Here is a 27328-nt window from a genome sequence, read left to right on the forward strand (position 1 = left end):
ATATTTATTATTAGTAAATAATTTATGGAAATAATGATAATATCTACTAATTTATGGTAATGTGTTGATAACTTTTTGATACTTATATTGATTTCTGGTAATTAATATTATTTTTTAATATTAAGGGTAACTATTTATGTTGACAATTTTCTGTTTGTTAGTAATTATTAATATTATGTTTTGTAATTAATTAATATTATGTTAATAGTAATTATTAATTTTTATTAATATTAATATTAACTATTAATATTTTATTAATAGTAAGTGTTAAAAAAATAATAATTATTAATAAATATATAAGGGTAAATTACAAAGACTGCCCTGTACTATGGGGTCTGTGACAAAGACCCCTTGTACTTTGTTTTGCGATAAAGACCCCCCTGTACTTTGTTTTCCGTTAAAATCCACCGCTAATAATATTTTTTAATCTCTATACTACCTTTATAATATCAAAAACAAAAGGCAGTGACGAGGATGGAGTGCTGGTTTGGTTTGGTATGTGAAAAACTCCTCCAATCCAAACCAACCAACAATTGGTTGACGGAATTGGCCTCAGAGTTGCTATTAATTATTGTTGTTTCTTCTAGGAATACCTTTGTGAATTCGGCAGTTACATTCTGTAGGCTACAACAAGAAATTAGGAGTCTAATGAAGGGCTTTTTCTATAAATCAGCTTTCTAGCTCAATAGTTAATTGCAAATCCAAGTTATTGCGTGTTTGACATCAACGAGTCAAGACTGAGATTGCTTTGATCTTTTCTAGTTCTTTTATAGATTAATGTTCCTTACTTGTTTCTCCTCTCTCTCTCTCTCTGTTTTTGTCTTTTGTTGGTTTTGGTATGATATTCGAATTACCGTGATTGAGTTCTTTCTTGCTCTGGAAGTTATGGTTTTACCGGAGTCGTAAGAACCAGGGTAGCTAGATTTAGGGTCATTATTGGCGAGAGAAGAACTATTGCTTTTGGATAAAATTAGGGTAGTTTTGATCAACGAGAGGAGACATGAGGGGCGTCAATAACACCATGGACACTATAAGTGTTGCTGCGTCTGCGATCGTCACCACTGATGCTCGAGTCCAGCTAGTTACAGTTCAGGTAAAATTTCTTGATTGATTCGTTAGCTTTGAAGTTTCTTTCTTAATTATAATACTATGTGTTTGTTTCGGTTTCTAGTTAACATTATTTTTGGTTGAGTTCTTTGAATTTGAATTCTTGGACTTTGTGATTTGCTTCCGAGGCTCGAGATCTGTTGAATTACTTAAGCTTGTTTTCGTTATTTGATTATCCTTTTGCCTTTTTGATGAAGGGAAATTTGGCCCGACCTCGCGATCGCCCGACACGTGGCAAAGGCAAGCAGCTCGGGACAGTAGAGCACCCAAAGCGAACATCGGAAGCAAGTCCAAACTCACTACCGAGCTCGGACTCCAGTCCGCTGTACTTAGTCCGAGCTCCTTGTTAAGAGCGAGCTCCCTATCAAAGGTCTGAGCTCCCTGAAACACGAGCTCCCTAAGTCCGAGCTCGGTACTAGGAGTCCGAGCTCCCTATTAAGAACAAGCTCCCTACTAGGAGCCCGAGCTCCCTAAGAACCCGAGCTCCCTACTAGGAGCCCGAGCTCCCTGCTAGGAGCCCGAGCTCCCTGTTAAGGGTCCGAGCTCCCTATTAAGAACAAGCTCCCTACTGGGAGTCCGAGCTCCCTATTAAGAGCGAGCTCCCTACCGAGAACCCGAGCTCCCTGCAAGGAGCACGAACTATACTGGGCCCCAAGCCCCACAAAGCTGATCAGAGCTGGCCCGTGGCAGCTCGGAAAACTCCAAACCGAACTCAAGCCACCTCGCTCGCCACTCCAACACTTCACTTCCAAAGCACCAGGCCAGCCAAACGTACCCGACACCAAGGACGTTCGTATCCAAGGGCGACGCACCTGACTGATTTGGGATCTGACGCCTGACAGCCGCATTTCAAACGGCTTCCTGCCACTGCCACCTGCAACCGTCGTCACTAGCCGCAGAGACGGCTCCGACAAAAGGAACAGTGGCGGTTCTGTCTGGCCAGAGGAAATGACACCCGAACTGGCAGGAGTTCAGAAGAAATCATGACCGACCTGACGGAGGCCTGGAAGTGAGTGCGCGAGGTGGTTATAAAAGGCTTCTACCCCCCAGGAACGAGGTATGCTAACTTTCGCGCTATCTGGCTATTCTTGCCTTTGAAGGATTCTAACTTGAGCTTCGGAGCCCTTACGCCGGGTTCTCCCCGGAGCTTCTCTTCTCCTCCCGTTTCAGGTCCCTGTTACTCAGTTCAGAGGCAAGATCATCGACAGCTAAGACCGGCCAGATTGTGCATCATCAATTGGCGCCGTCTGTGGGAAGCCGCTTCAAAAAGCCTCCCTCCAAAACTTTCATACCCTTTCCTTCTTCTCTGAAGAACTCATTACTCATGGCCTCATCCAGCAACGTCGGACGCGGCACAGAGACAAACACCACCGGGGAACAGCTCCAAGTTCCCGTGGTGTGTGTTGGGCAGTTCACCATCCCCCTCACGGTGGATGGAATCCCCAATCTGATTACGCCACAAGCAGTGGCACCTGTAAGCCTTCCTTCCACAAGCATCCCCTTCCCTCTTCCCATCGAGACTACCTTCACTGAACCAACCGCCGTCCCCCTGGCAGTTAGCCAAAATCGGTTGGACGACTTAATGCAATGCATGCGGGCAATGCAAGCCCAGATGCAGCAGTTCCAGCAACACCAGCTTCACCAGCACCAAGTGTTGCACAACCTCTCCCAATACCACTATCAGCAGCAGTTCCCCCAACTGACACCGAACCAACCACTACTTCCACCTCGCCACCCTGCCCCGAAGCCAGTAACGGCCTCTCTACAGGATGGGCGCCTCCACCAAGGAAAGGCCTCCAGGCCTCAGAACCCCCCAAACAGCCAGGCCTCGTCCCCAGGCCGGAGAGAAAGAAAAGTCATCCCCGCCTCGCGGCTCGCAGGCGGATCAGGAACCTCGCCCGCGAGGTCAGCACCTCGGGTCTCCAAACCGGAGTCCCCACTGGTGGGAAACCGATTCGGCGCACTGGCAGCAGCGGACTACCAGCACTCCGAGCCCATCGAGCTCGGCAACACGGAGGCCAGCAGCGCCAGTACAAGGCCCACTCAGTAGTGAAGGCGCCGTTGAAGTCGACGAACTACCACCCGCGTCCTATCCGAGCTCAGAGGCAAAGGCGAGACGAGCTCGGACGAGGTAGGAGTCGCCCCAATTCTCTCAGTTCCTTCCCCCCTCGCCTCATAACTCCTGGCAGTCCCCTTGCCTAGAGATTTCAAGCTCCCGCCCCTGGACAAGTATGACGGCTCCTTCGACCCCAACGACCACGTGGACGCTTTCCAGTCCCAAATGCACCTCGCCAGAGCCAACGAATCATGCATGTGCGTGGCCTTCACCACCACCCTCAAGGGGGTAGCCCGCACTTGGTACAGGAACCTGTCCCCCAGATCGATAAAGTGTTGGGCTCAGTTCGTGCAGGTCTTCACTGCACACTTTGTCACCAGCAAACGGTGCCCCAGAGCAGAGGAAAGCATCTTCGGAGTAGTCCAAAGAGAAGGAAAACCCATACGGGGCTACATCAAACTATTCAACGAGGCATGCTTACAGATACCTCGGTTAGACCCCGCGGTGCAGCTCACCGCAGCAAAAAGAGGGGTGACGCACAAGGAGTTCAAGTGGCACATGGTAGCTAACCAGCCCGCGACCGTGGCCGAGTTCCTCAAGCTTGCGGACAAGTTCATGAGGACGGAGGAGGAGATCAACCAAAGAACCGAGGGCGGAAACGAGAAAAGAAAGAGGGACGGCGAGCCCTCTAGCTCGGCCGACCGAAAAAACCCGGCCCGGGACCCAAAACCGAACCAGTCGTTCCGAGCTCCCCTGCCAGTTCGGACTGATTACACGCCATTGAACACGAGGCGGACCGAGATCCTGATGACGATCAAGGACGCCCCCTTCGTGAAATGGCCACCCCGCCTAAAGGGAAATCCGAACGAAAGAAACAAAAATTTGTATTGTAGTTTCCATAGGGACCACGGTCATAGTACCGAGCAATGTAATAACCTTCGAGACAAGATAGAGGGGCTCATCCGTCGCGGATACTTAAGAAACTTTGTACAACACAACAATAATAACAATAAAGCGGATCAGCCGGGCGAACACTTAAAAGACGCCCCGGAGACTAGCAGCAGGCCCGCCGAACCGATGCAGCGACAGCCTCCGGCAGAAAGGCTAGTTCGGGGAACCATCCATGTAATTGTGGGAGGTTCAGTGGTGGCGGGGTGCACATCAGCGGCAGCTCGGACCTCAGTTCGCGAAGTGGTCCTCAAGGAGTGGAACCCCCCGAAGAGGCCGAAGACCGAGGAACCGATCCTCTTCACAGAAGACGACGCACGGGGAGTTCGCTACCCTCACGACGACGCACTTGTCGTCAAACTCAGGATCAGCGACTTCGAAGTTAGGCGCGTGCTCGTAGATTCAGGCAGCTCGGCAGACATCCTATTCAAGTCGGCGTTTGATCGGCTACAGTTGCCAAGGAGCGAACTAAGACCTGCAAGCACTCCCCTGGTGGGCTTCAGCGGGGAGGAAGTCAGGCCCCTTGGAAAGATAACGGTGCCCGTGGAAGTCAGCACGTGGCCTTGTGCGGTCAGACTCAACCACGATTTTCGGGTGGTCGCGACCCCCTCCCCTTACAACGCCATAATAGGACGGCCAATCACGCATATCCTGCGGGCGGTGGTCTCTACCTACTATTTGGCAATGAAGTTCCCTACGGACTTCGTTGTGGGGGTAGTGCGGGGCGACCAGCTCGAGTCCCGCAAGTGCTACGTCGCCGCCCTAAAGGGCAAGTCCAAGCCGGCCGGCGACCTCGATCTGGAGCGGCCTACAGAGCAAGGCGAAGAACGAGCCTCGCCAACAGAAGAAACAGTCGCGATCCCGACCTCACCTACGGACCCAGCTCGCGCACTCCAGATTGGTGCTTTTGTCAAGGAACCCCTATGGACCGAACTGGTAAGTTTTTTACTCCAAAATTTAGATGTTTTTGCATGGTCCGCGGCCGATATGCCCGGTATTGACCCTAGTCTTATAACTCACAAACTTAACACTGACCCTTTAGTCAGACCCGTTAGACAGAAGAAACGGAACTTAGCCCCAGAGCGCTGGAAAGCGGTCGACGAGGAAGTCGAAAAGCTCCTCGCGGCAGACTTTATAAGGGAAGTCCATTACCCGAGCTGGGTGGCCAACCCTGTACTGGTGAAAAAGGCGAACGGCAAGTGGTGCATGTGCGTCGACTACACCGACCTGAACCGAGCTTGCCCGAAAGACTGCTTCCCCCTTCCTAGGATCGACCGTCTAGTGGACGCGACCTCGGGACATGAATTGCTAAGCTTCCTGGATGCCTACTCAGGCTACAACCAAATCCGGATGGATCAATCCGACGAGGAGAAAACGAGCTTCATAACCGAGTTCGGTCTATACTGTTACAAGGTCATGCCCTTCGGGTTGAAAAACGCCGGGGCGACCTTCCAAAGACTTGTAAATAGGCTGTTTCGGCCCCTGATCGGCACGAAGATAGAGTGCTATGTAGACGACATGGTCGTCAAAACACAGTTTTCACAAGAATTAATACAAGACTTGGATTCTGTCTTCCAGATCCTGCGTCAGTATAACATGAAATTAAACCCCAACAAATGTGTCTTTGGCGTCACCTCGGGCAAATTCCTGGGCTACGTTGTCCATCAACGTGGCATCGAGGCCAACCCAGACAAAATACAAGCCATCCTAGATATGAGACCACCTCGAAAAATAAAAGAAGTCCAAAGGCTAAACGGCCGCATAGCCGCCCTAATCCACTTCATGTCCAAGTCGGCAGATCGCTGCCTACCCTTCTTCAAAGCAATCAAAGGCAAAGGGTTCGAATGGACCCAAGACTGTCAGCTCGCGTTTGACGAGCTAAAAGGCTACCTCGCCAATGTGCCAACCTTAGCTCGGCCCGAGGAAGGTGAAGTGTTAGAGCTATACCTCTCGGCTAGCGACGAGGTGGTCAGTTCGGTACTAGTAAAGGAGGCAGACCGGGTCCAGCGACCCATATATTATGTTAGTAAAATCTTGCAGGGAGCAGAGACAAGGTACCCGCAAATAGAAAAGCTAGCGTACGCCCTGGTGGTAGCAGCACGGAAACTTCGCCCGTACTTCCAGGCCCACACCGTCATCGTCCTGATCGACAAACCTCTGAGGCAAGTTTTACTCAAACCCGAGGTTTCCGGCCGGCTGACGAAGTGGTCCATCGAACTCAGCGAGTACGATCTCCAGTACAAGCCAAGAACTGCCATCAAGGCCCAAGCCTTGGCGGATTTTATCGCAGAGTGCACGTTCAACCCCGAAGCCCCTGAGCTGGTCGAGCCCGAGGTCCCCAGTTCGGGCGAACTCGGAGCTCCCAAGCCAAACGAGTCCGAACCCCGTGAAGTAGCAGCCAGCGTGGCTTCCCTCCTGGTTAGACCAAGCGCGAACTGGGATGATGAGCCCTGGATCCTTCACGTAGATGGCTCCTCGAACCAACAAGGCAGCGGGGCTGGAATAGTGCTACGCGGCCCAGGCAGAACAAAACTAGAATACGCACTATGCTTTGAGTTCGCGGCATCCAACAACGAGGCGGAGTACGAGGCACAGATAGCCGGGCTAAACCTAGCGCGCAAGGTCGGAGCAAAGCACATGGTTATCTGCAATGATTCCCAGCTCGTGGTCAACCAAGTTACAGGCGAGTACGAAGCACGCGAACTCACTATGATTGCGTACTTAGCAAAAGTAAAGGAAGCTCTGCTCAATTTCCAATCACACTTCATCAAGCAAATCCCGAGGTCAGAGAATGCTGAGGCCGACGCCCTGTCCCGACTGGCTAGCACGAGCCACAACGCCAGGAGAACCGTGTACATAGAGGACTTGCCTCGGCCCAGCATTCTCAGTGGGGCAGAAGAGGTCGCTCCCGTCACCGAAGCAGAGCCGAGCTGGATCGACCCACTCGCGAGCTTCCTGTTAGACGGAACCCTCCCCGTGGACCGCAACACAGCCAAGAGGGTGCAGCGCCAGGCAGCCAAATACGTCATGATAGACGAACGGTTGTACCGACGATCCTACACGCTCCCCTATCTGCGATGCTTGCGCCCAGCCGAAGCCGAGCTGGTACTCCGCGACATCCACGAAGGCTTGTGTGGCGGACACCTGGGGGGCAGAGCCGTCGCCCAAAAGGCACTTCGACAAGGATACTACTGGCCAATGATGAAGACAGAGGCAATCGAGCTCGTCAGAAAATGCGGCAAGTGTCAGAAGCATGCCATTATCCACCATCAGTCCGTTGCCGACCTCAAATACCTCACCAGTCCATGGCCCTTCGCTCAATGGGGCATCGACCTCCTGGGGCCATTCCCACCAGCGACAGGCGGGAGAAAATTCCTAGTGGTGGCAGTAGATTATTTCACAAAGTGGATTGAAGCCGAACCCCTGGCAATAGTTACGGCCCGAAACATACAAAACTTCTTTTGGAAGAACATCGTATGTCGCTTCGGGCTACCTCGGGTACTGATCTCCGACAATGGCAAACGGTTCGAAGACATCAAGTTCCAAGAATGGTGCCGAAGTATGGGAATTAGTCAGAACTTCACATCGGTCGCACACCCGCAGGCAAATGGCCAAACAGAAGTAATGAACAGAGCCATCCTCCGCGGACTGAAAGCGCGATTGGACCGAGCCAAAGGTTTGTGGGCAGACGAACTACCGAGTGTTTTATGGGCACACCGAACCACGGAAAAGACCGCCACGGGTGAGACCCCCTTTAACCTCACCTATGGCACCGAAGCAGTGATCCCAGTGAAAATCGAAGTGCCTACGTTGCGACTAGAAGCGTACGACGAACAGACAAACGTGGGCGAGTTACGCACCAACCTCGACCTACTGGACGAAGTGAGAGACCTCGCGCACATCCGAACTGCGGCTTACTAACAAAAGGTAGCTTAGTACTACAACGCGCGAGTAAAAAAGTGGAACTTCCGCGTCGGCGACCTGGTTCTCCGTAAGGTCATGGTGCCCGAACCTGGCGTAGGGAAACTTGGACCAAACTGGGAAGGACCCTACAGAGTAATGAAAACACTCGGTGGGGGAGCGTACGAGCTCGGAACCCTAGAAGGGAAACAAGTACCCCGAGCATGGAACGTTGTCAACTTGAGAAGGTACTATCTATAGGCCACCAAGGCGAGTACGTCGAAGTCATTTCATAAAACGAACTGAAGGACCAAAAGGGTCAGTTCGGCAAAAAATATAGCTCGAAGACACTAGTACATGAACAAAAAGACATTTCATTTCAAAACAGATGTGTACATAAAAAAAAAAGAGGAGACATTTCATTTCATCTCATTTGACAAGCCCGGGGCTACTTCATCGTTATCAGAAGCCTCTCCGACAACGCCCGAAGGACCTGCCTCCCCCTCGGAGTCTGGTTTGGCATCCGCAGCATTAGCCATCTCCGGAGTGATGCGCGAAATGGATATGGCACTGGTATCGAGGTCGGGGTACGTGTTCCGGATCATCCACCGACTTAGCTTGAAACCCCTCCTGTAGGAGTCTACCATCAGGTCATCGAAATCCGGCGAAGTAATGTAATCGCTGACAGCCTTCTTCTTCGCGTCTTCGATGCCTTGAGAGAAGATCTGAGTCCTCTCCCTGATATCCTCCTGAAGATACTCGACCTGGTGCTCCAGGTCCAGCTTCATTTCCGCCATGCGCTGCACCACCACTCCCATGGCCTCGGCATCCCTCTGAGACCTCGCCTGCCCAGACCGCGCACGGCGAGCAGCAGCATCAGCAGCACGAGCATTCTCCTCGGCAGCTCACGCCTGCCGCGAGCACTTCTCCACCTGGTTCGCCAAGGCGTGAATGGAGGAGTTCACCTATCAAAGGAAAACGAGATTAGAGAAATGAATAAAAGAATAAAAGAATAGAAGTCGAGCTCTAAAGAAGGGATCACTTACCACCATGGCATGAGTAACGGCACGGCAGGCCACTTGGTGAGAGGGAGCTCGGTCCACGCCGCAACTTCCTCAGGAAACATCGCCTCCTTACTCCGTTGAAGAGCATGAACAGGCGACAGCACGCTCCTGAAGTCCCCCGGGGCCTCCGAGCCCGACGGCCCAGCTCGCATATGAGCGGACTCGGAGTAGGCGGGAGCCCCCGTGTGTGTGGTTTCGGCATAAGGAGCCCCCGCCGGCCCCTGCATAGGAGTAACCATCTCGGGCTCCTCTGCCGGATAATCCTGCACCTCGGGCTCCGCAGCTCGGGATGGCTCGGCGCGAGCTTGCTTGGCCACCCGCTTTCTCCTCTTCATGCCCTCGAACAAATGCCCACCTCAGGTCCCTCGAGAATCCATTGTACCTGCGAAAAGGAGTTCGACATCAGTAAGACGTAAAAGAAGAGCAAGACAAGATCACTAGGGAAAGAACCTACCCGAACTCAGGTCCGCAGCAATAAGCTTGGCCTCCGTCAGATACCATTGGCAATCCAGCCCAAGCCGCGCCCATTGCCGGAGGCCCTTCGCCGTCTCCTCATCAAGTGTGATGCCGGAATCAGGAGCGGCCACCCCCCAGCCGGTCTGAAACGGCCACCCCATCGCACTTCGCACCCCAAATAGTCCCGCTTCCATGCCGGGACCTTATTGGGGAGTCCATGTAAGAGCTTGAAGCCCGGGCGAGGGGACAGGTAGTATGCCCGCCTACGCCCAGGAAGGGGACCCACTTGCTTTTTCAACATTAAGATAGAAGAAAAAATCTCCAGATCCAGAGGGAAGTTCTCGTCGCAAAATAAGGAGATCGTTCCCACTAAGTTTCTAATAGAGTTCGGGTGAAGCTGGCCAACCGTCACACCGAAGTGGTTTAGGACCTCGACAAGAAGAGGGTGGAAGGGCAGTCGCAGCCCCGCGGCGAGCTGTTCCCGGAAAATCACCATCTCATCAGGACCGTGTTCCCAAGGAAAACTGCCCGTAGGGATAAAGTAACCGTACTCACTGGGCAAATTGTAGTAGTCTACGAGGGTTTGAAGTTCCTCAAGCGTCATAGTCGAAGGGCCGAACTGATCTACAACCCGACCACGACGGGAGGTGGACGCCGACCTACCCGAGGCACCTCGGGTGGTAGGCCCGACCCCTTCCTCAGGACCTACATCGGGCTCACTTGAACTACCGTGGGACGCAAACTGGTTCGTAGAACCCACATCAGACCCGCTTGAACAGTCTGAACCCTCCAAACCAGACATTGTGAAACGGAATGGGATTCCAAAAACACTCACCCGGGAAGAAGACTGAAGCAGACCGCGAGAACTCGAACAAGCAAGAAAACCTGGGACGCGAGCTGAAACTTAAGGCGTGAGCTCAAGATGTACAGCAGTAGCAAGGACGGGGCCCCCCCTGCGCACTATTTATATCCACAGCATACGGAAAGCGACGACCCAGATTGAAGCCAATCCAACGGCCCACAGCCGCGCTAAGCCGCACGTCTTCCAAGACCAATCAGCGCACGTCTTTCCAAAACTGACGGAACGTCGCGCACGTCTTGTCATAGGACAGGTGTCGGCACACGTCTTCCCGAAACTGACGGGGTAACGGCGCACGTCTCCTCGCAATAAAAGCGTCTGCAGCGCAACTCCCGAACAACTGCCGTCACGACTCCCAAACGCGCACCCTTTTTTGAAAATCAAATTAGAGCAAGCGCGCTCAGCACGGACCAAAACCCTTCTGCTACCTTGCAAACTCCCCGCGCCAAGACGGGACCATTGTCGCAGGGAGTGGGGGGCAATTGATGAAGGGAAATTTGGCCCGACCTTGTGATCGCCCAACACGTGGCAAAGGCAAGCAGCTCGGGACAGTAGAGCACCCAAAGCGAACATCATAAGCAAGTCCAAACTCACTACCGAGCCCGGACTCCAGACCGCTGTACTTAGTCCGAGCTCCTTGTTAAGAGCGAGCTCCCTGTCAAAGGTCCGAGCTCCCGGAAACCCGAGCTCCCTAAGTCCGAGCTCGGTACTAGGAGTCCGAGCTCCCTATTAAGAACAAGCTCCCTACTAGGAGCCCGAGCTCCCTAAATCCGAGCTCCCTATTAGGAGCCCGAGCTCCCTGCTAGGAGCCCGAGCTCCCTGTTAAGAGCGAGCTCCCTGTTAAGGGTCCGAGCTCCCTATTAAGAACAAGCTCCCTACTGGGAGTCCGAGCTCCCTATTAAGAGCGAGCTCCCTACCGAGAACCCGAGCTCCCTACAAGGAGCACGAACTATACTGGGCCCCAAGCCCCACAAAGCTGATCCAAGCTGGCCCATGGCAGCTCGGAAAACTCCAAACCGAACTCAAGGAACCTCGCTCGCCACTCCAACACTTCACTTCCAAAGCACCAGGCCAGCCAAATGTACCCGACACCAAGGACGTCCGTATCCAAGGGCGACGCACCTGACTGATTTGGGATTTGACGCCTGACAGCCGCATTTCAAACGGCTTCCTGCCACCGCCACCTGCAACCGTCGTCACTAGCCGCAGAGACGGCTCCGACAAAAGGAACAGTGGCGGTTCTATCCGGCCAGAGGAAATGACACCCGAACTGGCAGGAGTTCAGAAGAAATCATGACCGACCTAACGGAGGCCTAGAAGTGAGTGCGCGAGGTGGTTATAAAAGGCTTCTACCCCCAGGAACGAGGTATGCTAACTTTCGCGCTATCTGGCTATTCTTGCCTTTGAAGGATTCTAACTTGAGCTTCGGAGCCCTTACGCCGGGTTCTCCCCGGAGCTTCTCTTCTCCTCCCGTTTCAGGTCCCTGTTACTCAGTTCAGAGGCAAGATCATCGACAGCTAAGACCGGCCAGATTGTGCATCATCACTTTTCCTCTACGTTTTCATTTGAGAATTTGGGTTCTAATTTGGAGGTGAAAGGGAGAATTCTCTTGAATTGAATTTGGTAATTAATTTGAAATCTTCCTTTAGTGGTTTCTGTGTTTTCGTTGCATTTTCACTCTCAACTTCTTTAGTTCTTTGTAAGACTTAAAACTTGCCTTGGTTTCAAAAATTACAAAACTAGTTTTACTAGATTTCTTTAGTTCTTTGTAAGACTTAAAACTTGCCTTTAGAAAAACAAAGCCCATGCCTCTTTTTATCAAAATCCCACCGTAGTTGAGTTTTTTGGGGTTCTCTTCATCATCACTAATCTGATGAAATGCTTCAAGTTCAACCTCTGCTTCCTTGTCATTCTCAATCTAGTCGCTCAATTTCTCTATGAAAGGTCTCTGATCACCAGCAAAATCTCAACAATCGGTACCAAAATCACTTCGGGTGTTTTTTTTTGCATGGAAATGGATCAGTTTGAATAGTGATAAAAGTTCTGGATTCCTTGCCATCGTTTGCAGATGTCACATGCCTCGTCATTTTGGAAAAAAAGTTCTGCCTTTTCAGGGACATTCCACCAACGAACTCCAAGAAGTGAATTAACAGCAACCCTGAGGCCAATTCCGTCAACCAAATGCTAGCTGGTTTGGATTGGAGGAGTTTTCCACATACCAAACCAGCACTCCATCCTCATTGCTGCCTTTTCCATCCTATTGGTGTATTGTGAAGTCAGGGAAGATGAACAATGTTTTTTTATTATAAGGGTAGTGTGGAGATTAAAAAATATTATAACGGTGGATTTTAATGGAAAGCTAAAAGAATGGGGTCTTTGTCTCACAGTCATAGTACAATGGGGTCTTTGTCTCACAGTCATAATATGTATGCTTTAATATGCTAAAGCATCAATATCCAAAAATGGGTGGCGCACAGATTGGTGATGACAAATTATCGAAAATGGGTCGACATCAACCCACTATACATTAATTGGAAATGGGTCAGCGTCAACCCATTTCCCATTGTCTTCCTCACCCGATTGTAAATAGAGGGTTTCCAAACAAATTTTTGACCAGTTTCCAAACAAATGGGGCAACATCACCCGATTGTAAATAGTCTTCGCACTATACAATGAACTTAAAAAGATGGAGAAAAAGTACCCGGATTCAAGAGTAAAAGCTTGTTCACGCCTGAAAAAACAGTGTTTTCTCTGCCAAAATAATGTGTTTCTAGTTCTACTCCTGGTTTTAGGAAAAAAAGGAAAGGAAGACGACTTAATTAGTGAGTTCTGCCCCTGTTTTTTTTTTTTGTCTCGAGGAGTGTAGTTCCGTCTCCTCTTGGTCCAAAACGCTCTCTCCTTCACGATGATATGTGAACTCCTTTTCGTCCAAAACACTCCCAATAATTTTTTGAGTTGCAAAGATATGTGAAATCTGCATTTTTGTTTTACTCTAAAATGAAGAAAGAATAGTGGGAGTTCTAGTTGCACACGATGTAGGATGCTTGACGTGATAAAACTCTTCAAATTGTGATCAAGCATGACTTAAGAAAGTCATGGGACGTGGCCAAAACAAATTATAGGTTGAGAAAGGTGATTCATTGGAATTAAAATAACGTAGAATAAAAAAAATAAAAAATTTAACATAAGGAGAAAATTTCTTCACTACATGTTTGTGTATATATATATATATTAGTATATATACAAATTTATTAATATTATCTAAAAAGTCATAATATCTAAAAAAAACTTATAACTAGTCAACTAGTATCATAAAAGAAATAACCTATCAATTGATACTTACCAAAATTCACCAGAGAGAGGGTTTTATTGGCCCATGCTCTTCTCATATAGGGATGCAATTTAGGTGGATTCGAGTTAGGATTTTGTCATAATAATATACAATGATGGGTCAATCCGAGTTGCATCCCTACACATATATACCTTTTACTTTTCTAGAAAAATGATTTTGTTAACTTATATTGACAAGCCTAGATGCCCGGCCCAATATCGTCAAGCCCAGAATGAGGGCTGGGCCGGCCCGGCCGGGACGGGCAGTTCAAAATGCTTTTACGGAAATTATTAGTAAGAATACATCTCGCCATGGCCCGGCCCATTATCATCGATTTCGGCTTCAGTCAGGGGCAAAGCCCATTCGAGCAGTTTTTACTGTCTTGCATTGACCATATTTTCATACTTATATGTTTATTTTATGAAGAGATATTCCCAATGCAAGATTGGAAAAGATTCCAATCTGAAACTGATGAAGAGTACAAGAGCCGCAAAGGCTCGTGTTTTAGCAGCATTTCTCGCCGAGTAAGGATATTAAAAGATTCCAATCTAACGATTTTAACAACAGTTCCAATCCTGACCGTCGTCTTCTAGTGGACTCCATCGCGACTCATTTTGCGTTTCAGTTTCAGTGTTCAGTGTTCAGATGATCGGCATCGGATCCCAGCTCGCAGGTTTTAACGAAACAAAGGAAGGATTCCTTGATTCCTTCTGCTTGCACAAACTTGTAGTTGTTTTCTTTATCAAAGAAGACATTGTCTGATTGCTTAGCTCCGACTTTGGATCGCTGAACATATGGCCAAGAGGCGAGTTACGGCCGATCGGGACCGTCGTCGAAATAGGGTCCAGCCGGAGGTTCAAGAGGATCAAACTGGAGGCGCTGCTTCCCAACGCCACCCCGACCGTCGCAAGTTCGTCGCCTTAGTCTTCTTCTCCATCCTCATTCTGATCATATCGCTAACACTATACCGCATAAAATCTAATCCACGTTCGACGAACGAGCTCCTTTCTGTCTACGACAGAGGCCTCGTTCGAACAAACGTCAATTACCAAGAAATCCTCGCTGTAAGTAATTTTTTTTTTCTCAATTTCATCCTTCTCTTTAATTTCACCGCCTCCATTGTATTTTTATTTTGGATATAATTATTTTGCTTTTCACTGCAAATTCTGATTTTGTTTCCCCTGCTTCTCCAAGATTTTCAGGAAAATTTGAAGGTCTCAGAAAATACGTCTTATCGGCACTTTAAGTACCCTGTACTAGCCTATGTCACTCCGTGGTATGCATCATTTACCAGCTTTAATCAAAATAAAAAAAAAGGACGAAAACGATCATTCAATTGCTCTGATTGAATCTGAACAATTATTTGCCCTCCGTTATATGATTATATCCATTTTAAGCTCTTTATTTTTTCGAATATGTAATTTCAGTTTTCGTTTATGGGGGAATGTGGTGGGAGCAGGGCGGTTTGAGGAATGAAGATTGATAATTGTTGTTATTGTTCATTTGCAGCTAGTTTGATTAATTTTCAGAGCTTAACTGCTCAGTCGATAACCATGGTGCAGTCGCCTAGGACGACTAAGCATCGACTAAGTCGATTAACGATGGTCTGCCTATTTGAGCATAACACTATTTTGAAGTTTATTTATTCTATCTCTAACTTATAAAATTTAGCTATATTTTCTTTCATATTCATAACGTGGCAGAGTAGAATCCTTTGGGGAACTTGCATTTCTTTTAGTTTAACGGAATAAGTTGCCTTATGTTTATCATCTCATAAAAAAGTAACAGAGACTGCTGACGACACAGCTCTACTAAGGTCTGAGGCATGGTGTTAAACAATCATAAACCTCCATATGCCATTTACGCTCTGCAGTCCTGGAAAGAGCATTGTTTTATACCGAAAAAATGTACCAGAAAATAGAATTTGCAAGGGGTAGAGAAAAGAAAAACTTTTACTGGAAAACAAGTCTTCCACATCTTGATGGAGAACAATCAATTTCATCAACTTAAAGGAAAAGTTTCAAATATTCATGACAGTCTTGCAACAAACTGAAAAAGGAACTTTTTGCTTCTTTTTTTGTTCTTCTTAAACATTACTGGCTAACCAGGAACAGAGCGGCCTCTATGTACTATAAACTAACTGCTATGAACTACCATCCAGAGATGAGCTGAAATCTCCCATATGTTTTTCCCAAAATCATTTGCTGACTTTTTCGATGGTATTATTTATTTATTTTTTTTTTTTTGAAATTGTCAAGTTTTCTGTTTTATATAGGATTATTGTACTGATTAATCAATTTGTTGGGGTGGTGAATTCTTGCTATGGGCTTCCAGATGGAACTAGTAACATTGTACTCCATGACCCCTGTGTGCAGGTTAATTATCTTTATGGATAGTCTTTTTTTTCTTTTTTTGAGAGAAAAGGTAAAGTATTTCATTAACAGAAGACTGAAAAAAGATCCGGCCTTGCCCACTGAGGAACTGAGCAAGGCAAAGCTTTGTACAACTCAGAAAAACCAAAAAAGAACATCATACAAAAAGATTTCAAAACTCCAAAAAAGAACTCTAAGGGCAATTCTTGAACAGTTTGTGCATTGCCACCCAGGAGTGTAACCTTCCCCAAATGCTTTTTAAGACTTCCTCCTCTGATCTCAACTGATTTTCAAAGAGTCTCTTGTTTCTTTCCGACCAGATTGACCACACCACCAACGCTGGCAGCACCTTCCATACAATCTTACCTCTTCTCGACAGACCCCTTAGAACCCAACCCCGTAGCAGATCCAATACATTCCTTGGGAGGCACAACTGAACTCCAAAAACCTCTAACATTTTCATCCAAATCACCCAACTAAATCTGCAGTGCAGAAGAGATGCTCCAACTTTTCAGAGTTGTTGCCACATAGGACACATCTACTTGGTTCTACTACCCACCCTCTCTTTTTCAAATTGTCAGCTGTTAAGCACTTCCCTAATGCCGTCACCCATAGACAAAAGGAAACTTTTAGAGGAGCCACCATCCTCCAAATGAGGTCTTCGGGAAAATTATCTTCCTCCTCCCTGCACAGGGTGGAAACTTGTATCCACCCTTATCATGCTCAGGATCTGCATCAACTCCTCCCATTGCTCCACTTCCCAATCATTCAGGTTCCTTCTAAAACTGGGGCACCACACACCTGCCCCTCCAACCTGAGAAAACACCTCTGACACCAAACACTCCTTGTTGGTGGCAATAGGATTGGAAATCTGTCCTTAAGAGGTTGATCCCTGCACCAGACCTCCTTCCAAAATCTAACTCTTGAACCATCTCCTACTTCCATTCTTAAACCTTGTCTGAAAGCCTCCTCTGACTTCTGAATACCCTTCCAGAATGCACACCCATAAGTTAAATTTGATTCCCCTGGGTCCCAATTTGAGTTCCTTGAACAATACTTAGCCTCTTACTTTTCTCCATTGACTTGTAGTCTGCTCATTCCACCTCCAATACCATTTCCCAAGACAAGCCAAATTAAACTTTCTCACATTCCTTAAACCCAAGTCCCTTCGCCTTTCTAGATTTACAAGCTTTGCTCCAACTGACTAAATGGAATTTAAACTCGTCCTTCCCTCCCTGCCAAAGAAAATCTCTCATTGTCTTCTCCAACTTCTTAGCCGCACTAGCTGGAATAAAGAAGAGAGACAACAAGTAGGTAGGAAGAGAAGGCAAAACACTTTTTAATAGTGTAAGTTTCCCCCCCTTTGAAAGATACCTCGATTTCCAAGAGGTAAGTTTCCTTTCCATTCTTTCCATCACCAAGTCCCAAATCTTCTTAGAAGTACACTTTTCCCCAAGCGGCATCCCCAAGTACTTTGTTGGCAATTTTCCAACCTTGCAGCCTACAATATTGGCCAATACTTCCAAGTTTGGACTGTTCCCCATTGCCATTAGCTCACTCTTATGCATATTGACTTTCAGGCCAGAGACCACTTCAAACCAAATCAAAATCATTCTGATTTTTTTCACTTGATTTTCTGTCGCATTGACAAAGAGAGTATCATCAGCATACTGCAGCAGTGCTACCTCCACTCCTTGACTCACCTTGAAGCCTTCAAGTAATCCTCCTTCTACTGTCTTATTCACCATCATATTTAGGGCTTCCGAGACACAAATAAATAGCAAGGGAGAGAGGGGGTCCCCTTGCCTTAAACCCCTTGAGCTCTGAAATCTGCCTGAAACACCGTTTAGCAATATAGAGAAGCTGGCTGTTGTTACACACACCTTTATCCAATTCCTCCACCTCCTCCCAAAGTTGAACCTTTTTAGCATGCACTCCAAAAACTCCCAATTTACATGGTCGTACGCCTTTCCCATCACCCCTCTCATTCTTTTAGCTAACACCTTTTCCACCACTTTATAGATGCTACTAACAAGGCTTATTGGTCTGAAATCTTTCAAGCCCACCGCCCCCTTTCTTCTTGGGAATTAAAGCTAAAAATTAAAGTTTAGACTTCTTTCGAATGCCCCAATCTGATGGAACTCCTGGAAAACTTTCATTAGGTCCTCTTTTATGAAACTCCAACTTCTTTTAAAAAAAATTCCATTGTGAATCTATCTGGACCTGGTGCTTTGTCACCTTCCATTTCCTCAATTGCGGCTCTTACTTCCTCTTCTGAGAACGCTACTTCCAGTTGGCTAGCCTCCAGCTGAGAAAGACTCTTGAAAGATAGCCCATCCAGCTTTTGTCTTCTTGTCCACCCTTCTTTATAGAGATCTTTGAAATAATTAGTTTCTGTTTGTCTGATCCTTTCTTCCCCTTCAATCACCTCCCCCCCTTCCTCCAGCCTCTTAATAGAATTAGTTCTCCTTCTGCCATTTGCCATTTTATTGAAGAGAGCGGTGTATTTATCTCCTTGTTTTAACCACAGACATCTGGAGTGTTATCTCCATTTAATTTCTTCTTGGAAACATAATTTGTCATAGTCAAGTTTTGCCCTTTCCCTCTTCTGTCTCTCCTCTACCGAGACACTCCTCTCTTCCTCCGCCCTATCCACCTCCACTATTTCCTTTAGGAGATCCTGTCTTCTCCTTTCTACCCCCTTAAAGACCTGCCTCTTCCATCGTTTCAATTCAGCCTTTACATAGGAGAACTTCTTACAGAAAACATGACTTGCTGTTCCAGTTACTGAGTATTCCTCCCACCACCTTCTAATCTGATCCATGAAGCCTTCCTCTTCCAACCACAAGTGTTCAAACCTGAAAGGTGGATTTCATATGGTGACTAAACCTTTACAGTCCAAAAGGATTGGTGAGTGATCTGAGATAGGATGGGGCAATGCTTCTTGGGATAGATTAGGGAAGCTATCCTCCAAGTCAATGGAAATTATGAATCTGTCCAACTTCTCTAACACAGGATCCTCCTGATTGTTTGTCCAGGTATATCTTGCCCCCAATAAAGGTAAATCCACTAACTCCCATCTTCTCAGAAACTGTGAGAAACCTTGTCTACCCCTACATCTACTATTACTGCCCCTCTTCTCCGAGGAAAATCTGACTGTATTAAAATCCCCCCCAATTACTCAAGGGAAATCCCACCTCTCTCTTATCCCGTCTAACTCAGCCCACAGGTCCCCTCTACTTCTATCCTCTGTTGGCCCATACACCCCAGTCATAACCCACCTGAAATTACAGTCAACAGATTGGAACAGCAAAGACACTGAAAACAATCCCTTTACCACTCCCTGGATCGAGTGAAAGGAAGGATCCCAAACAATTAACAGATCCCAGCTGTGCCCACTGCAGGAATTGCCTCCCATTCGCAGTCCCCATCCCCCCACAATGATCGGACCACCTCATTGGACATTGCCTCCATCTTTGTTTCCTGAATGCACAGAACTGAAGGCTTCCACTTCTTCAAAAAGTCTTTATGGATAGTCTTTTGTTTCTCATTTCTAAAAAGGGTAGCATTGTTCATATTTTGAATATCCGACATGGTGAAGGCAACAATTAAGGTATGTTTCTTGGTTTTCTGTAATCTTCAGGAATTCCAAAGGCTATGAATTGGCAAAGAGATTCAACTCTAAGCTTACACACATATCACCTGTATGGTATGATTTAAAGAGGTATGGTTAAAGGTGCATGATGTCTCATTTTAGTTACTTCTGTTGTTTGTTAAAATTCTTAGTGATTTTTAGCTTTTCCAACTAAAGTGAAGGCACCCAGTTAGTTCTGGAGGGACGTCATAATGCTGATTTGGGATGGATTTCTGAGCTTAGAGTGAACAGACATGCTCTGGTATAATTGTTATCCTGACATCTTCCTTGAAATTCTGTGGTAGAAAAACAATATCCATAATATTTAATGGGAACTGGAAATACAACCATTTAGCATGCTGCTGAAATAAAACTGGCTGTTTTAAAGTCAAACAGATAAAGAATTTAGTTCCTATTGTGAAATGGAAGTTTTGCAAGGCATTGTAGTTAAAAACCATGCAAGATAAATATCATCATGTTGTTATTTGAGATCATTGCATTTATTCTTCAAAATATTTATGTAAGCATGTATGACTATGTTTATGTAAATCATTTTCAAGATTCTCTGGTTTTAGCTTGTTTTACACTGTTGGTTCTAATCCTAGATAGGGAGGAGGGTTGTGTCAGGTTGACTGCTGACATAAAAACTTTTAGTCAATCCATTATGACAATGAATCCTGGATAGTTTTATGCAATACATGGATACTGTATAATGGCTCTTGATAGAGCAGAATGGTGGGGAAGGATTCATGTAGCTGACCCCAAATAGTTGGGATTAAAGCTGGGTTGAGTATATTATTGATTCTTTCTTTTAAATACTTTTAGATGTATTGAGATTATTGCACTTTAAATACATCATTAAGTATTTCTCTATTCTAAAATTTCTTGGCTTGTTCAGAATCAGAACTTCAGCATTCAGTAGTTTTTTGCATATTCAATTTGTTGTCATGTTAGAAATTTGTCATCAATAGATAGGACTTTCATAAGAGTTTCCTGCATCACATATCCTGTTCTACAACTTAATTTCAGTCTCCTTTATTCTGCATGCTCATTATATGGATCGGCTAGCCTTATGTGGTTGGTATCATCTTAATTAATAGGTCCTACCTAGATTTGTTCTAGAAGCATTTCCCAAGGAACTGCTTAGAAAGAAGAAGCAATGGAACAAAGCTATTGATCTTATTGTAACAGAGTGCAAGTAAGCCTTCTTCTATGTTTCTACACTTCCAGTTTCATCTCTTCTTTTCCAGGAAATTTTAGGATAAGGGGTACTTTTTTTTTTTTACAGAAACCCATGGTCTAAGACAAATCTGGGATCCATGGCCATGGATACACTGTTATCATACATCTCTATTTATCTGTTTTCCCTTCATTTTCTGTTATTTCTATCTCCTTATATAATGAATATGCTTTGTTGTATTTTTATGAGTATATATAATAACAAACATGTATTAAGAGGCAGGCCACATTCCTGTATTAAACTCGTTGCATGCATGCAAAAGATATGGAAACATCCTTTCTGAGGGTTTCATATTACCTAATATTCTATGGTTGTACGCATTATGCTGTAACTTCACTTGAATCTGTCTTTGTACCTGAATTTTAATTTGTTGCTGATCTTTTCTCGTGCATTCACTGCTTGATATATAGAGAGATGGGATACGATGGTATCGTACTAGAATCCTGGTCAAGGTGGGCAGCTTATGGTGTCTTGCATGATCCTGATATGCGGAGTAAGGTAATTACAACTTTCTGTAATGAAAGCTAACTAATTAAGTGTTAGCATGATGCTTGTAGGACTAACTGCTTTTTTTATTGTTTGATTTTAAAAGCAAATTATGAGTAAAGAAATAGAAGCTTTGCTTACAGGATCAAGAATAGCCAAAAAAATGAAGTCATGAACCTCCTTGTCTATGGGTTCTTGACTCTTAGCAAATTCAATAATGTGGGCCAAGCACACTGGGATGGGGCCTTGGAGACTGGTAAGCTGAGGCCAACTCCTGGGGTTGCAGATATTCTGTTGTTTTCGGCTTTCCTTTAAAAGTTGCGCTTAGCTGCAATGAGCTTACTTCTTTTTGGTTTATAAGTGACATAAACTATAACGAATTCCAAAATCTTCTAGGAAATGCTATAAATGAGATTGAGAAAGTATTTACTGTGGAAATGCAGATTAAACCTAGGAAGAGTTAATTCCAGATAATTATTGCCTGGGAACTGCAAAAATCATTAAGGGGCCATTTGAAGCGTCGAAATTGAATGACATATTTTGCTTTGTCTTTTAATGGACTAGTAAGTGTGTGTGTGCTTTGCACAAGACAGTTTTTTATGATGCTGATGATTATAGTAAATAATATTTTCCAAAATTTTCTACAATTTTTTTATATTTCTCTGTCTATAAAAATTATTCTTTTTTGTCACACTTATTTTTGTTTAATATGATGAACATGCGATATTATAGATGTGCAGCTGCCCAGCCAAATGTTTTCTGCATATTTTCTATTTTTATACTTTTGTGTGTTTTCATTTTTTTAATTATTATTATTATTATTATTATTATTATTATTATTATTATTATTATTATTATTATTTAATTATGACATTAGGGGTTTACACATTTGACCCAAAAAGGTTGAATTGTTACCTACCACCAAATAGGAAAACAACTCCATTGCATTGGTTTTAAATTTGTATTTTATTTCTATCATCAATAAAAACAATTATTTTTTGTCACACTTATTTTTCTTTTAATATGGTTAATTAATATAGGATTCAATGAAAGAATGAGAGCTAACATCCTAAATATAAGACTTAATGAGAGGGAATTGAATGAGGAGAAATGTAGTGGTTCAAATTAGGGGTGAGCATTCAGTTTATTCGGCTAAAAACCGAACCGAATAAACCGAAATTTTAAAAACTGAACTAAAAAAATAAAAACTGAAATCAAAACCAAATTATAGAAAAACGAAAACAACCAAAACCAAAATTTTCGGTTAGTTCAATTAAAACCAAATTTTAATAATATATACTCTATTATATATATATATTATAACATATAATATATATTATATGTTATATATTATAAAATTGAATTTCATTTTATTATATAAATATATAAATATATAATATATTATTCTTTATATATTACATATTACATTATTATATCTTACATATTATGTATTATATATTATATATAATAATAGAAAGTTTGGTTAATTCGGTTAACTGAATTTCTAATTCTAAAAACCAAAACCAAATTGACCAAAAATCGAAAAAACCGAACTGAAAAAAACAAAACCGAAATTTTTGGTTCGGTTTTTCGGTTTTAACCGAATACTGCTCACCCCTAGTTCAAATTATGTTTTGTGCCTTCACAATTAGGGGGGACCAAATTCAAAAATAGGGGTATTCTAGTCAAGAATATGATTCAATGAATGTAAATGGGAGTTAATACCTTAAATATAAGACTTAATGGGCAGGGTTTAAATGAGAAGAAAAATGGCTGTTCAAATTACATTTTTGTCCTTACAATTAGAAAGCAACCAAATTCAAAAATTGTGGTATTTTAGTCAAACAAAAGTTCCACATTCTCATTCTTATTTTTAATAGTAATATAGATATAAATATAGATAAATAATTAAATAATAGAATGTTCAAGGGTGTAGTAATCTACGCTTCAGTTTCGGCCATTAAGAGTCCACAGCCTCCTTAAAAACTTTTACTAAGGCTGTTTTTTGTTGCAGTGCAAATTTATTTGCACTAGTACAAATGCATGGGAGTGCAAATGTAAAAAAGTGCAAATTCTTGTTTAATTTTGTTTTGGATTTTACTTTATTCTGCTTCATGTCTTAATTTACTTCATTTGCATTGCAACCAAACACAGCCTAAAGGACAAAGCAATAAGCTTCTCAGTTCAGGCATATCAGCTATTGTCAAATGGCCCCTAAGGCTGCTAACTATCAACTATCAAGTACCTTGATAGTTACTTGGCTACAATACCTAGTAGGTTAGTTCCTTCTAGAAACTGTAGTCTTTAAGTGTGACTGTTACTTATCAAAAAAAAGTGTGATTATGTTTATAATTTGAAGTTGTGAAAGCGAAGACATTTTTGTTCTGAAATTCCACCACGTGTCTTTCTTACATTCCTTTCCTTTTTGTTTTCCTACTAAATTCAGCTTAACGTAGGCTCAAGGAGGCCCCAGTGCTCACATTTATTTCCTCCTTGTGGACATTTGCTGCCTATTTTTGTGTTTGTTGTGGTGGCTTCTCCTTGTGTATCATCTTCTTCGGCCATGGCCATGCCTTTGTCTTAACCGCTACAATGTTGCTACTGGATTTAACATTTCTTTTTTTTTTTCGTTTTTGATAATCACTAGAATTAACATTTCCTTCTTTCATATCTTTAAGTTTTCCAATATATTAGTGTCTGATCTGTGTCTATGTGTGCTTCTGCTGTGTGACATTACCATTTATTAATCATTTGCATATTACAGGGCTTTTAAATGCTTCCAGTTGCCTTACACTTGTGTTATTTTCATGTGAATTGTCTCTTTAGTGGAAAATCTGGCTTTGCTACCCCCATTAAGCACATGGAAAAGAATTTTTGTTTGTCAAGTGGTCAAGGTTCGTTTTCCTCTTTTCTTATATTAGTTTGTCATTTTAATGGGCTGTTCTTGGTATACAAGTTCAGGCATTGCAGTTCATCAAAAAGCTTGGACAAGAATTGCACTCAGTGAGCTCAGACAGGAACCCAGAATATCATCTTCAGCTGGTTTACGTTATAGGTCCACCACATTCAGAGAACCTCCAAGAACATGATTTTGGCCCTGACGATCTTCAAAACTTGAGCAATGCTGTAGATGGTTTCTCCCTCATGACATATGACTTCTCAGGTCCTTATAACCCTGGTCCAAATGCTCCTTTGAGCTGGATCCGTTCCACCCTAAAGTTGCTTATAGGTGCTACCGGCACAAGTGAAAAGGGCCTAGCCCACAAGATATTCCTTGGCATCAACTTCTATGGAAATGATTTTGTGCTTTCAGAAGGTATGTGACTTGTTGACCAGGATTGTGGTTAATCAGTAGGTGCAATCAATTGACATGCTTATCGTACATCACTTCTTAAAAAGACACTGGGAGCTTTCATAGCTCATTAAATGCCCTATGCCGTTGATGTTGCAGGCTCAGGTGGTGGAGCTATCACTGGGAGGGAATACATGTCTTTATTGGAGAAGCACAGGCCGATGTTGCGGTGGGAGGACAACAGTGATGAGCACCTGTTTATTTACACTGATAACCGCGGAATTAGGCATGCTGTGTTCTACCCATCCTTGAAATCAATCTCCTTGAGGCTGGAGGAGGCTCATGCATGGGGGGCTGGCATTTCAATTTGGGAAATTGGGCAAGGTTTGGATTATTTTTTCGATCTTCTCTAATCTCATTCTTTTTTTTTTTTCTTTTGAACATAATTATGTGAATTTCATTTATGTAGCCTTTCAGTTCTTAGTTTGAGAATATCTTGAAGACTCCCAAGCGTGGTGTGACTGGTGTCTCTTGAGGGCGAACTTTTGATTTTGGTACCTTTTTTTTTTCCTTAGTGTGATGCAGCTTTGGCCCTATGGGGGCAAGGTGCTGTACACTAGACCTGGTTAGCAGTAGGGGTGTCAATGGATCGGTTTTGGGTTGGACTCTGTCCAAATCAAAATCCATTTGCACGGATTGGACGGACCAATAAGACATTGAATTTGGACGGACTGGACGGACCAATATGACATATTGGATTAGACCTGGTCCGTCCATAATGAATTTATGTTGGATTGAGCCAATATCTGATCCAGTGATAAAAGATAAAAACATAGGTGTCAATGGACCAGGTTTGAGTTGAAATTAATCTAAATTAACAGGAATTTGAACAGATTGGACAGTCATTGGACCGGTCCAAAATATTCATTGGACTGGATGGACCAGGTCCATTTGTAATGGACTCACATTGGACTGGATTGGATTGGACCAAATCCAGTCCAATTGGCACCCCTAGTTAGCAGGGTTAGTGGGGTTAGGGTAGTGGGGATGCACTGAGACCCCATTGGCAATCACAACAGAGGACCTGCGTTACCTGCCTTCTTCAGGGTTGAAACTCGTGCCTCCTGAAATGAAGGGATGCCAAATTGCCAACTGAACAGTCTAGGGGTGTCAATTACAAAATCCAATTCAATGAATATTTTGGACCGTCCAATTCAATGTCTAGACCATTTAATCTGTTCAAATTCGTTTTAATTTAGATTGGTTTCAACTCAAACCCAGTCCACTGTTACCTATATTCTCATCTTATAGCAATGGACCATATATTGGCTTAATCCAACTCAATCCAATATGTCGTGTTGAAAAAATTGGTCCTTGACACCCTCACTGAACACCTAAACTACATGGTTATTGGCAATTTGATTCTTGTCTAAAGGCAAGAAAAAACCAGTTGAATCTTCAATAAGAAGGTTAAGCGCCAATGATATTTGTTGGTAATGCCTCGCGATTGGCGATACGCTGAATACAAGGAAATAGGGATATTTGGCAAAGCTTAATAATGTTATAATGGTGGCAGGTGTGAAGCGATTTCAGTGGAACTGTGGAAGTTGTAAAACGGAGCATCAATGCTTTTTATGGCTCTATATTTGCTTTGAAGTATCTGAGTATATCGATACTTTAACCATTACAATGCAATGCACCGGTACAAGTGCATGGGAGTGCAAAGAATGCAAGTTCTGTTACGTTTTTGTCTTTTTGCCTCCGATTTTATTTTGCTTTAGTTCTCTTACTGGTAGGGAAGCCCTTGCACGGGCAAAATAGAAAATGCCATTTGGATATACAATAATAAATTAGGTTATATTTTTTAAATAAAATAACTATAATTATATTATTTTGAATAATAAATAACTACAGTGGGCCCTAGTCTAATTTAGGGTTGTCAATAAATCAGGATTAGGTAGAACTAGTCTTGAATCAATTATTTAATTGGAATCAAATTATAGACCTGATTATATTGAAAACAATAATTAAAATAATACTAATTTATTTTTAACTTGAACATTTTAACTAATATTATCTTATTTATTATTTATCAAGTTTACTATTTTAAACATGAAACATGATAAAAATTACATGAAAGATAAAAATTTTTATATTTCATAAAATACTTGGTTTCAAACCTGAATCAATTCTGGACAGTTAAGAATGAGAATCAATCTAATAATTAATTAAGACAAAATTATGGAACTAAAACCATTGTAATTATGTTCAGTCAATTTAGCTCCATGAGAATAGACCCAACCTATTGGTTCAACCCTAGTTTTTCTTAAATAAATTAATGTTTATATAATAATTTATTAATTTGAATAAAAATAAATAAATAAATAAAAGTTTATTGGGATGGGACTGGTATGGGTTATCTTAAACTAGATCCAACTAGTTAACAGCCCTAAATATTGGGCTCAAGGGGAGAGAATAATTTGTTAGTAAATTATTTTTAAATAAATATATAAATAATTTAGTAAAATAAATAAATAAATGTTTATTAAAATCTCTCTCTCGATATCACATCTCCTTTATTTT

General features: G+C 43.8%; 1 protein-coding gene across 5 annotated transcripts; it reads left to right on the plus strand.

Moving 5' to 3' along the window:
• The first annotated feature begins 1077 nt into the window (after positions 1–1077).
• Positions 1078–26595, plus strand: LOC104603977 (Glycosyl hydrolase superfamily protein). Of its 5 annotated transcripts, XM_088901646.1 has the most exons (10): positions 1078–1093; positions 14347–14785; positions 14924–14997; positions 19737–19817; positions 19905–19989; positions 20828–20925; positions 21378–21465; positions 24415–24769; positions 24905–25129; positions 26322–26584. In XM_088901646.1, exons 2-10 carry the CDS (start codon positions 14516–14518, stop codon positions 26564–26566), a joined length of 1521 nt encoding a protein of 506 aa, XP_088757772.1. In that variant the 5' UTR covers positions 1078–1093; positions 14347–14515; the 3' UTR covers positions 26567–26584. The 5 variants fall into 5 exon arrangements, with proteins under 5 accessions (XP_088757772.1, XP_088757771.1, XP_088757773.1 ...); XM_088901645.1 differs by lacking the exon at positions 1078–1093 and having other exon boundaries at positions 14206–14785; XM_088901647.1 differs by lacking the exons at positions 1078–1093; positions 26322–26584 and adding an exon at positions 25215–25255 and having other exon boundaries at positions 14217–14785.
• Positions 26596–27328: the final 733 nt, after the last annotated feature.

Source organism: Nelumbo nucifera, chromosome 3 (genome assembly GCF_055504915.1).
Source record: "Nelumbo nucifera cultivar China Antique chromosome 3, China Antique-T2T, whole genome shotgun sequence".
Lineage (NCBI taxonomy): Eukaryota > Viridiplantae > Streptophyta > Magnoliopsida > Proteales > Nelumbonaceae > Nelumbo > Nelumbo nucifera.

What these genes read in the sequence shown, in the direction of transcription:
- LOC104603977 (XM_088901646.1), top strand. Translation starts at nt 14,516, where the DNA reads ATGGCCAAGAGGCGAGTTACGGCCGATCGGGACCGTCGTCGAAATAGG. An exon ending in CTAGCCTATGTCACTCCGTG is followed by an intron (nt 14,998 to 19,736) that starts GTATGCATCATT and finishes TGTAATCTTCAG; the next exon opens with GAATTCCAAAGGCTATGAAT. An exon ending in TGATTTTGTGCTTTCAGAAG is followed by an intron (nt 24,770 to 24,904) that starts GTATGTGACTTG and finishes TTGATGTTGCAG; the next exon opens with GCTCAGGTGGTGGAGCTATC.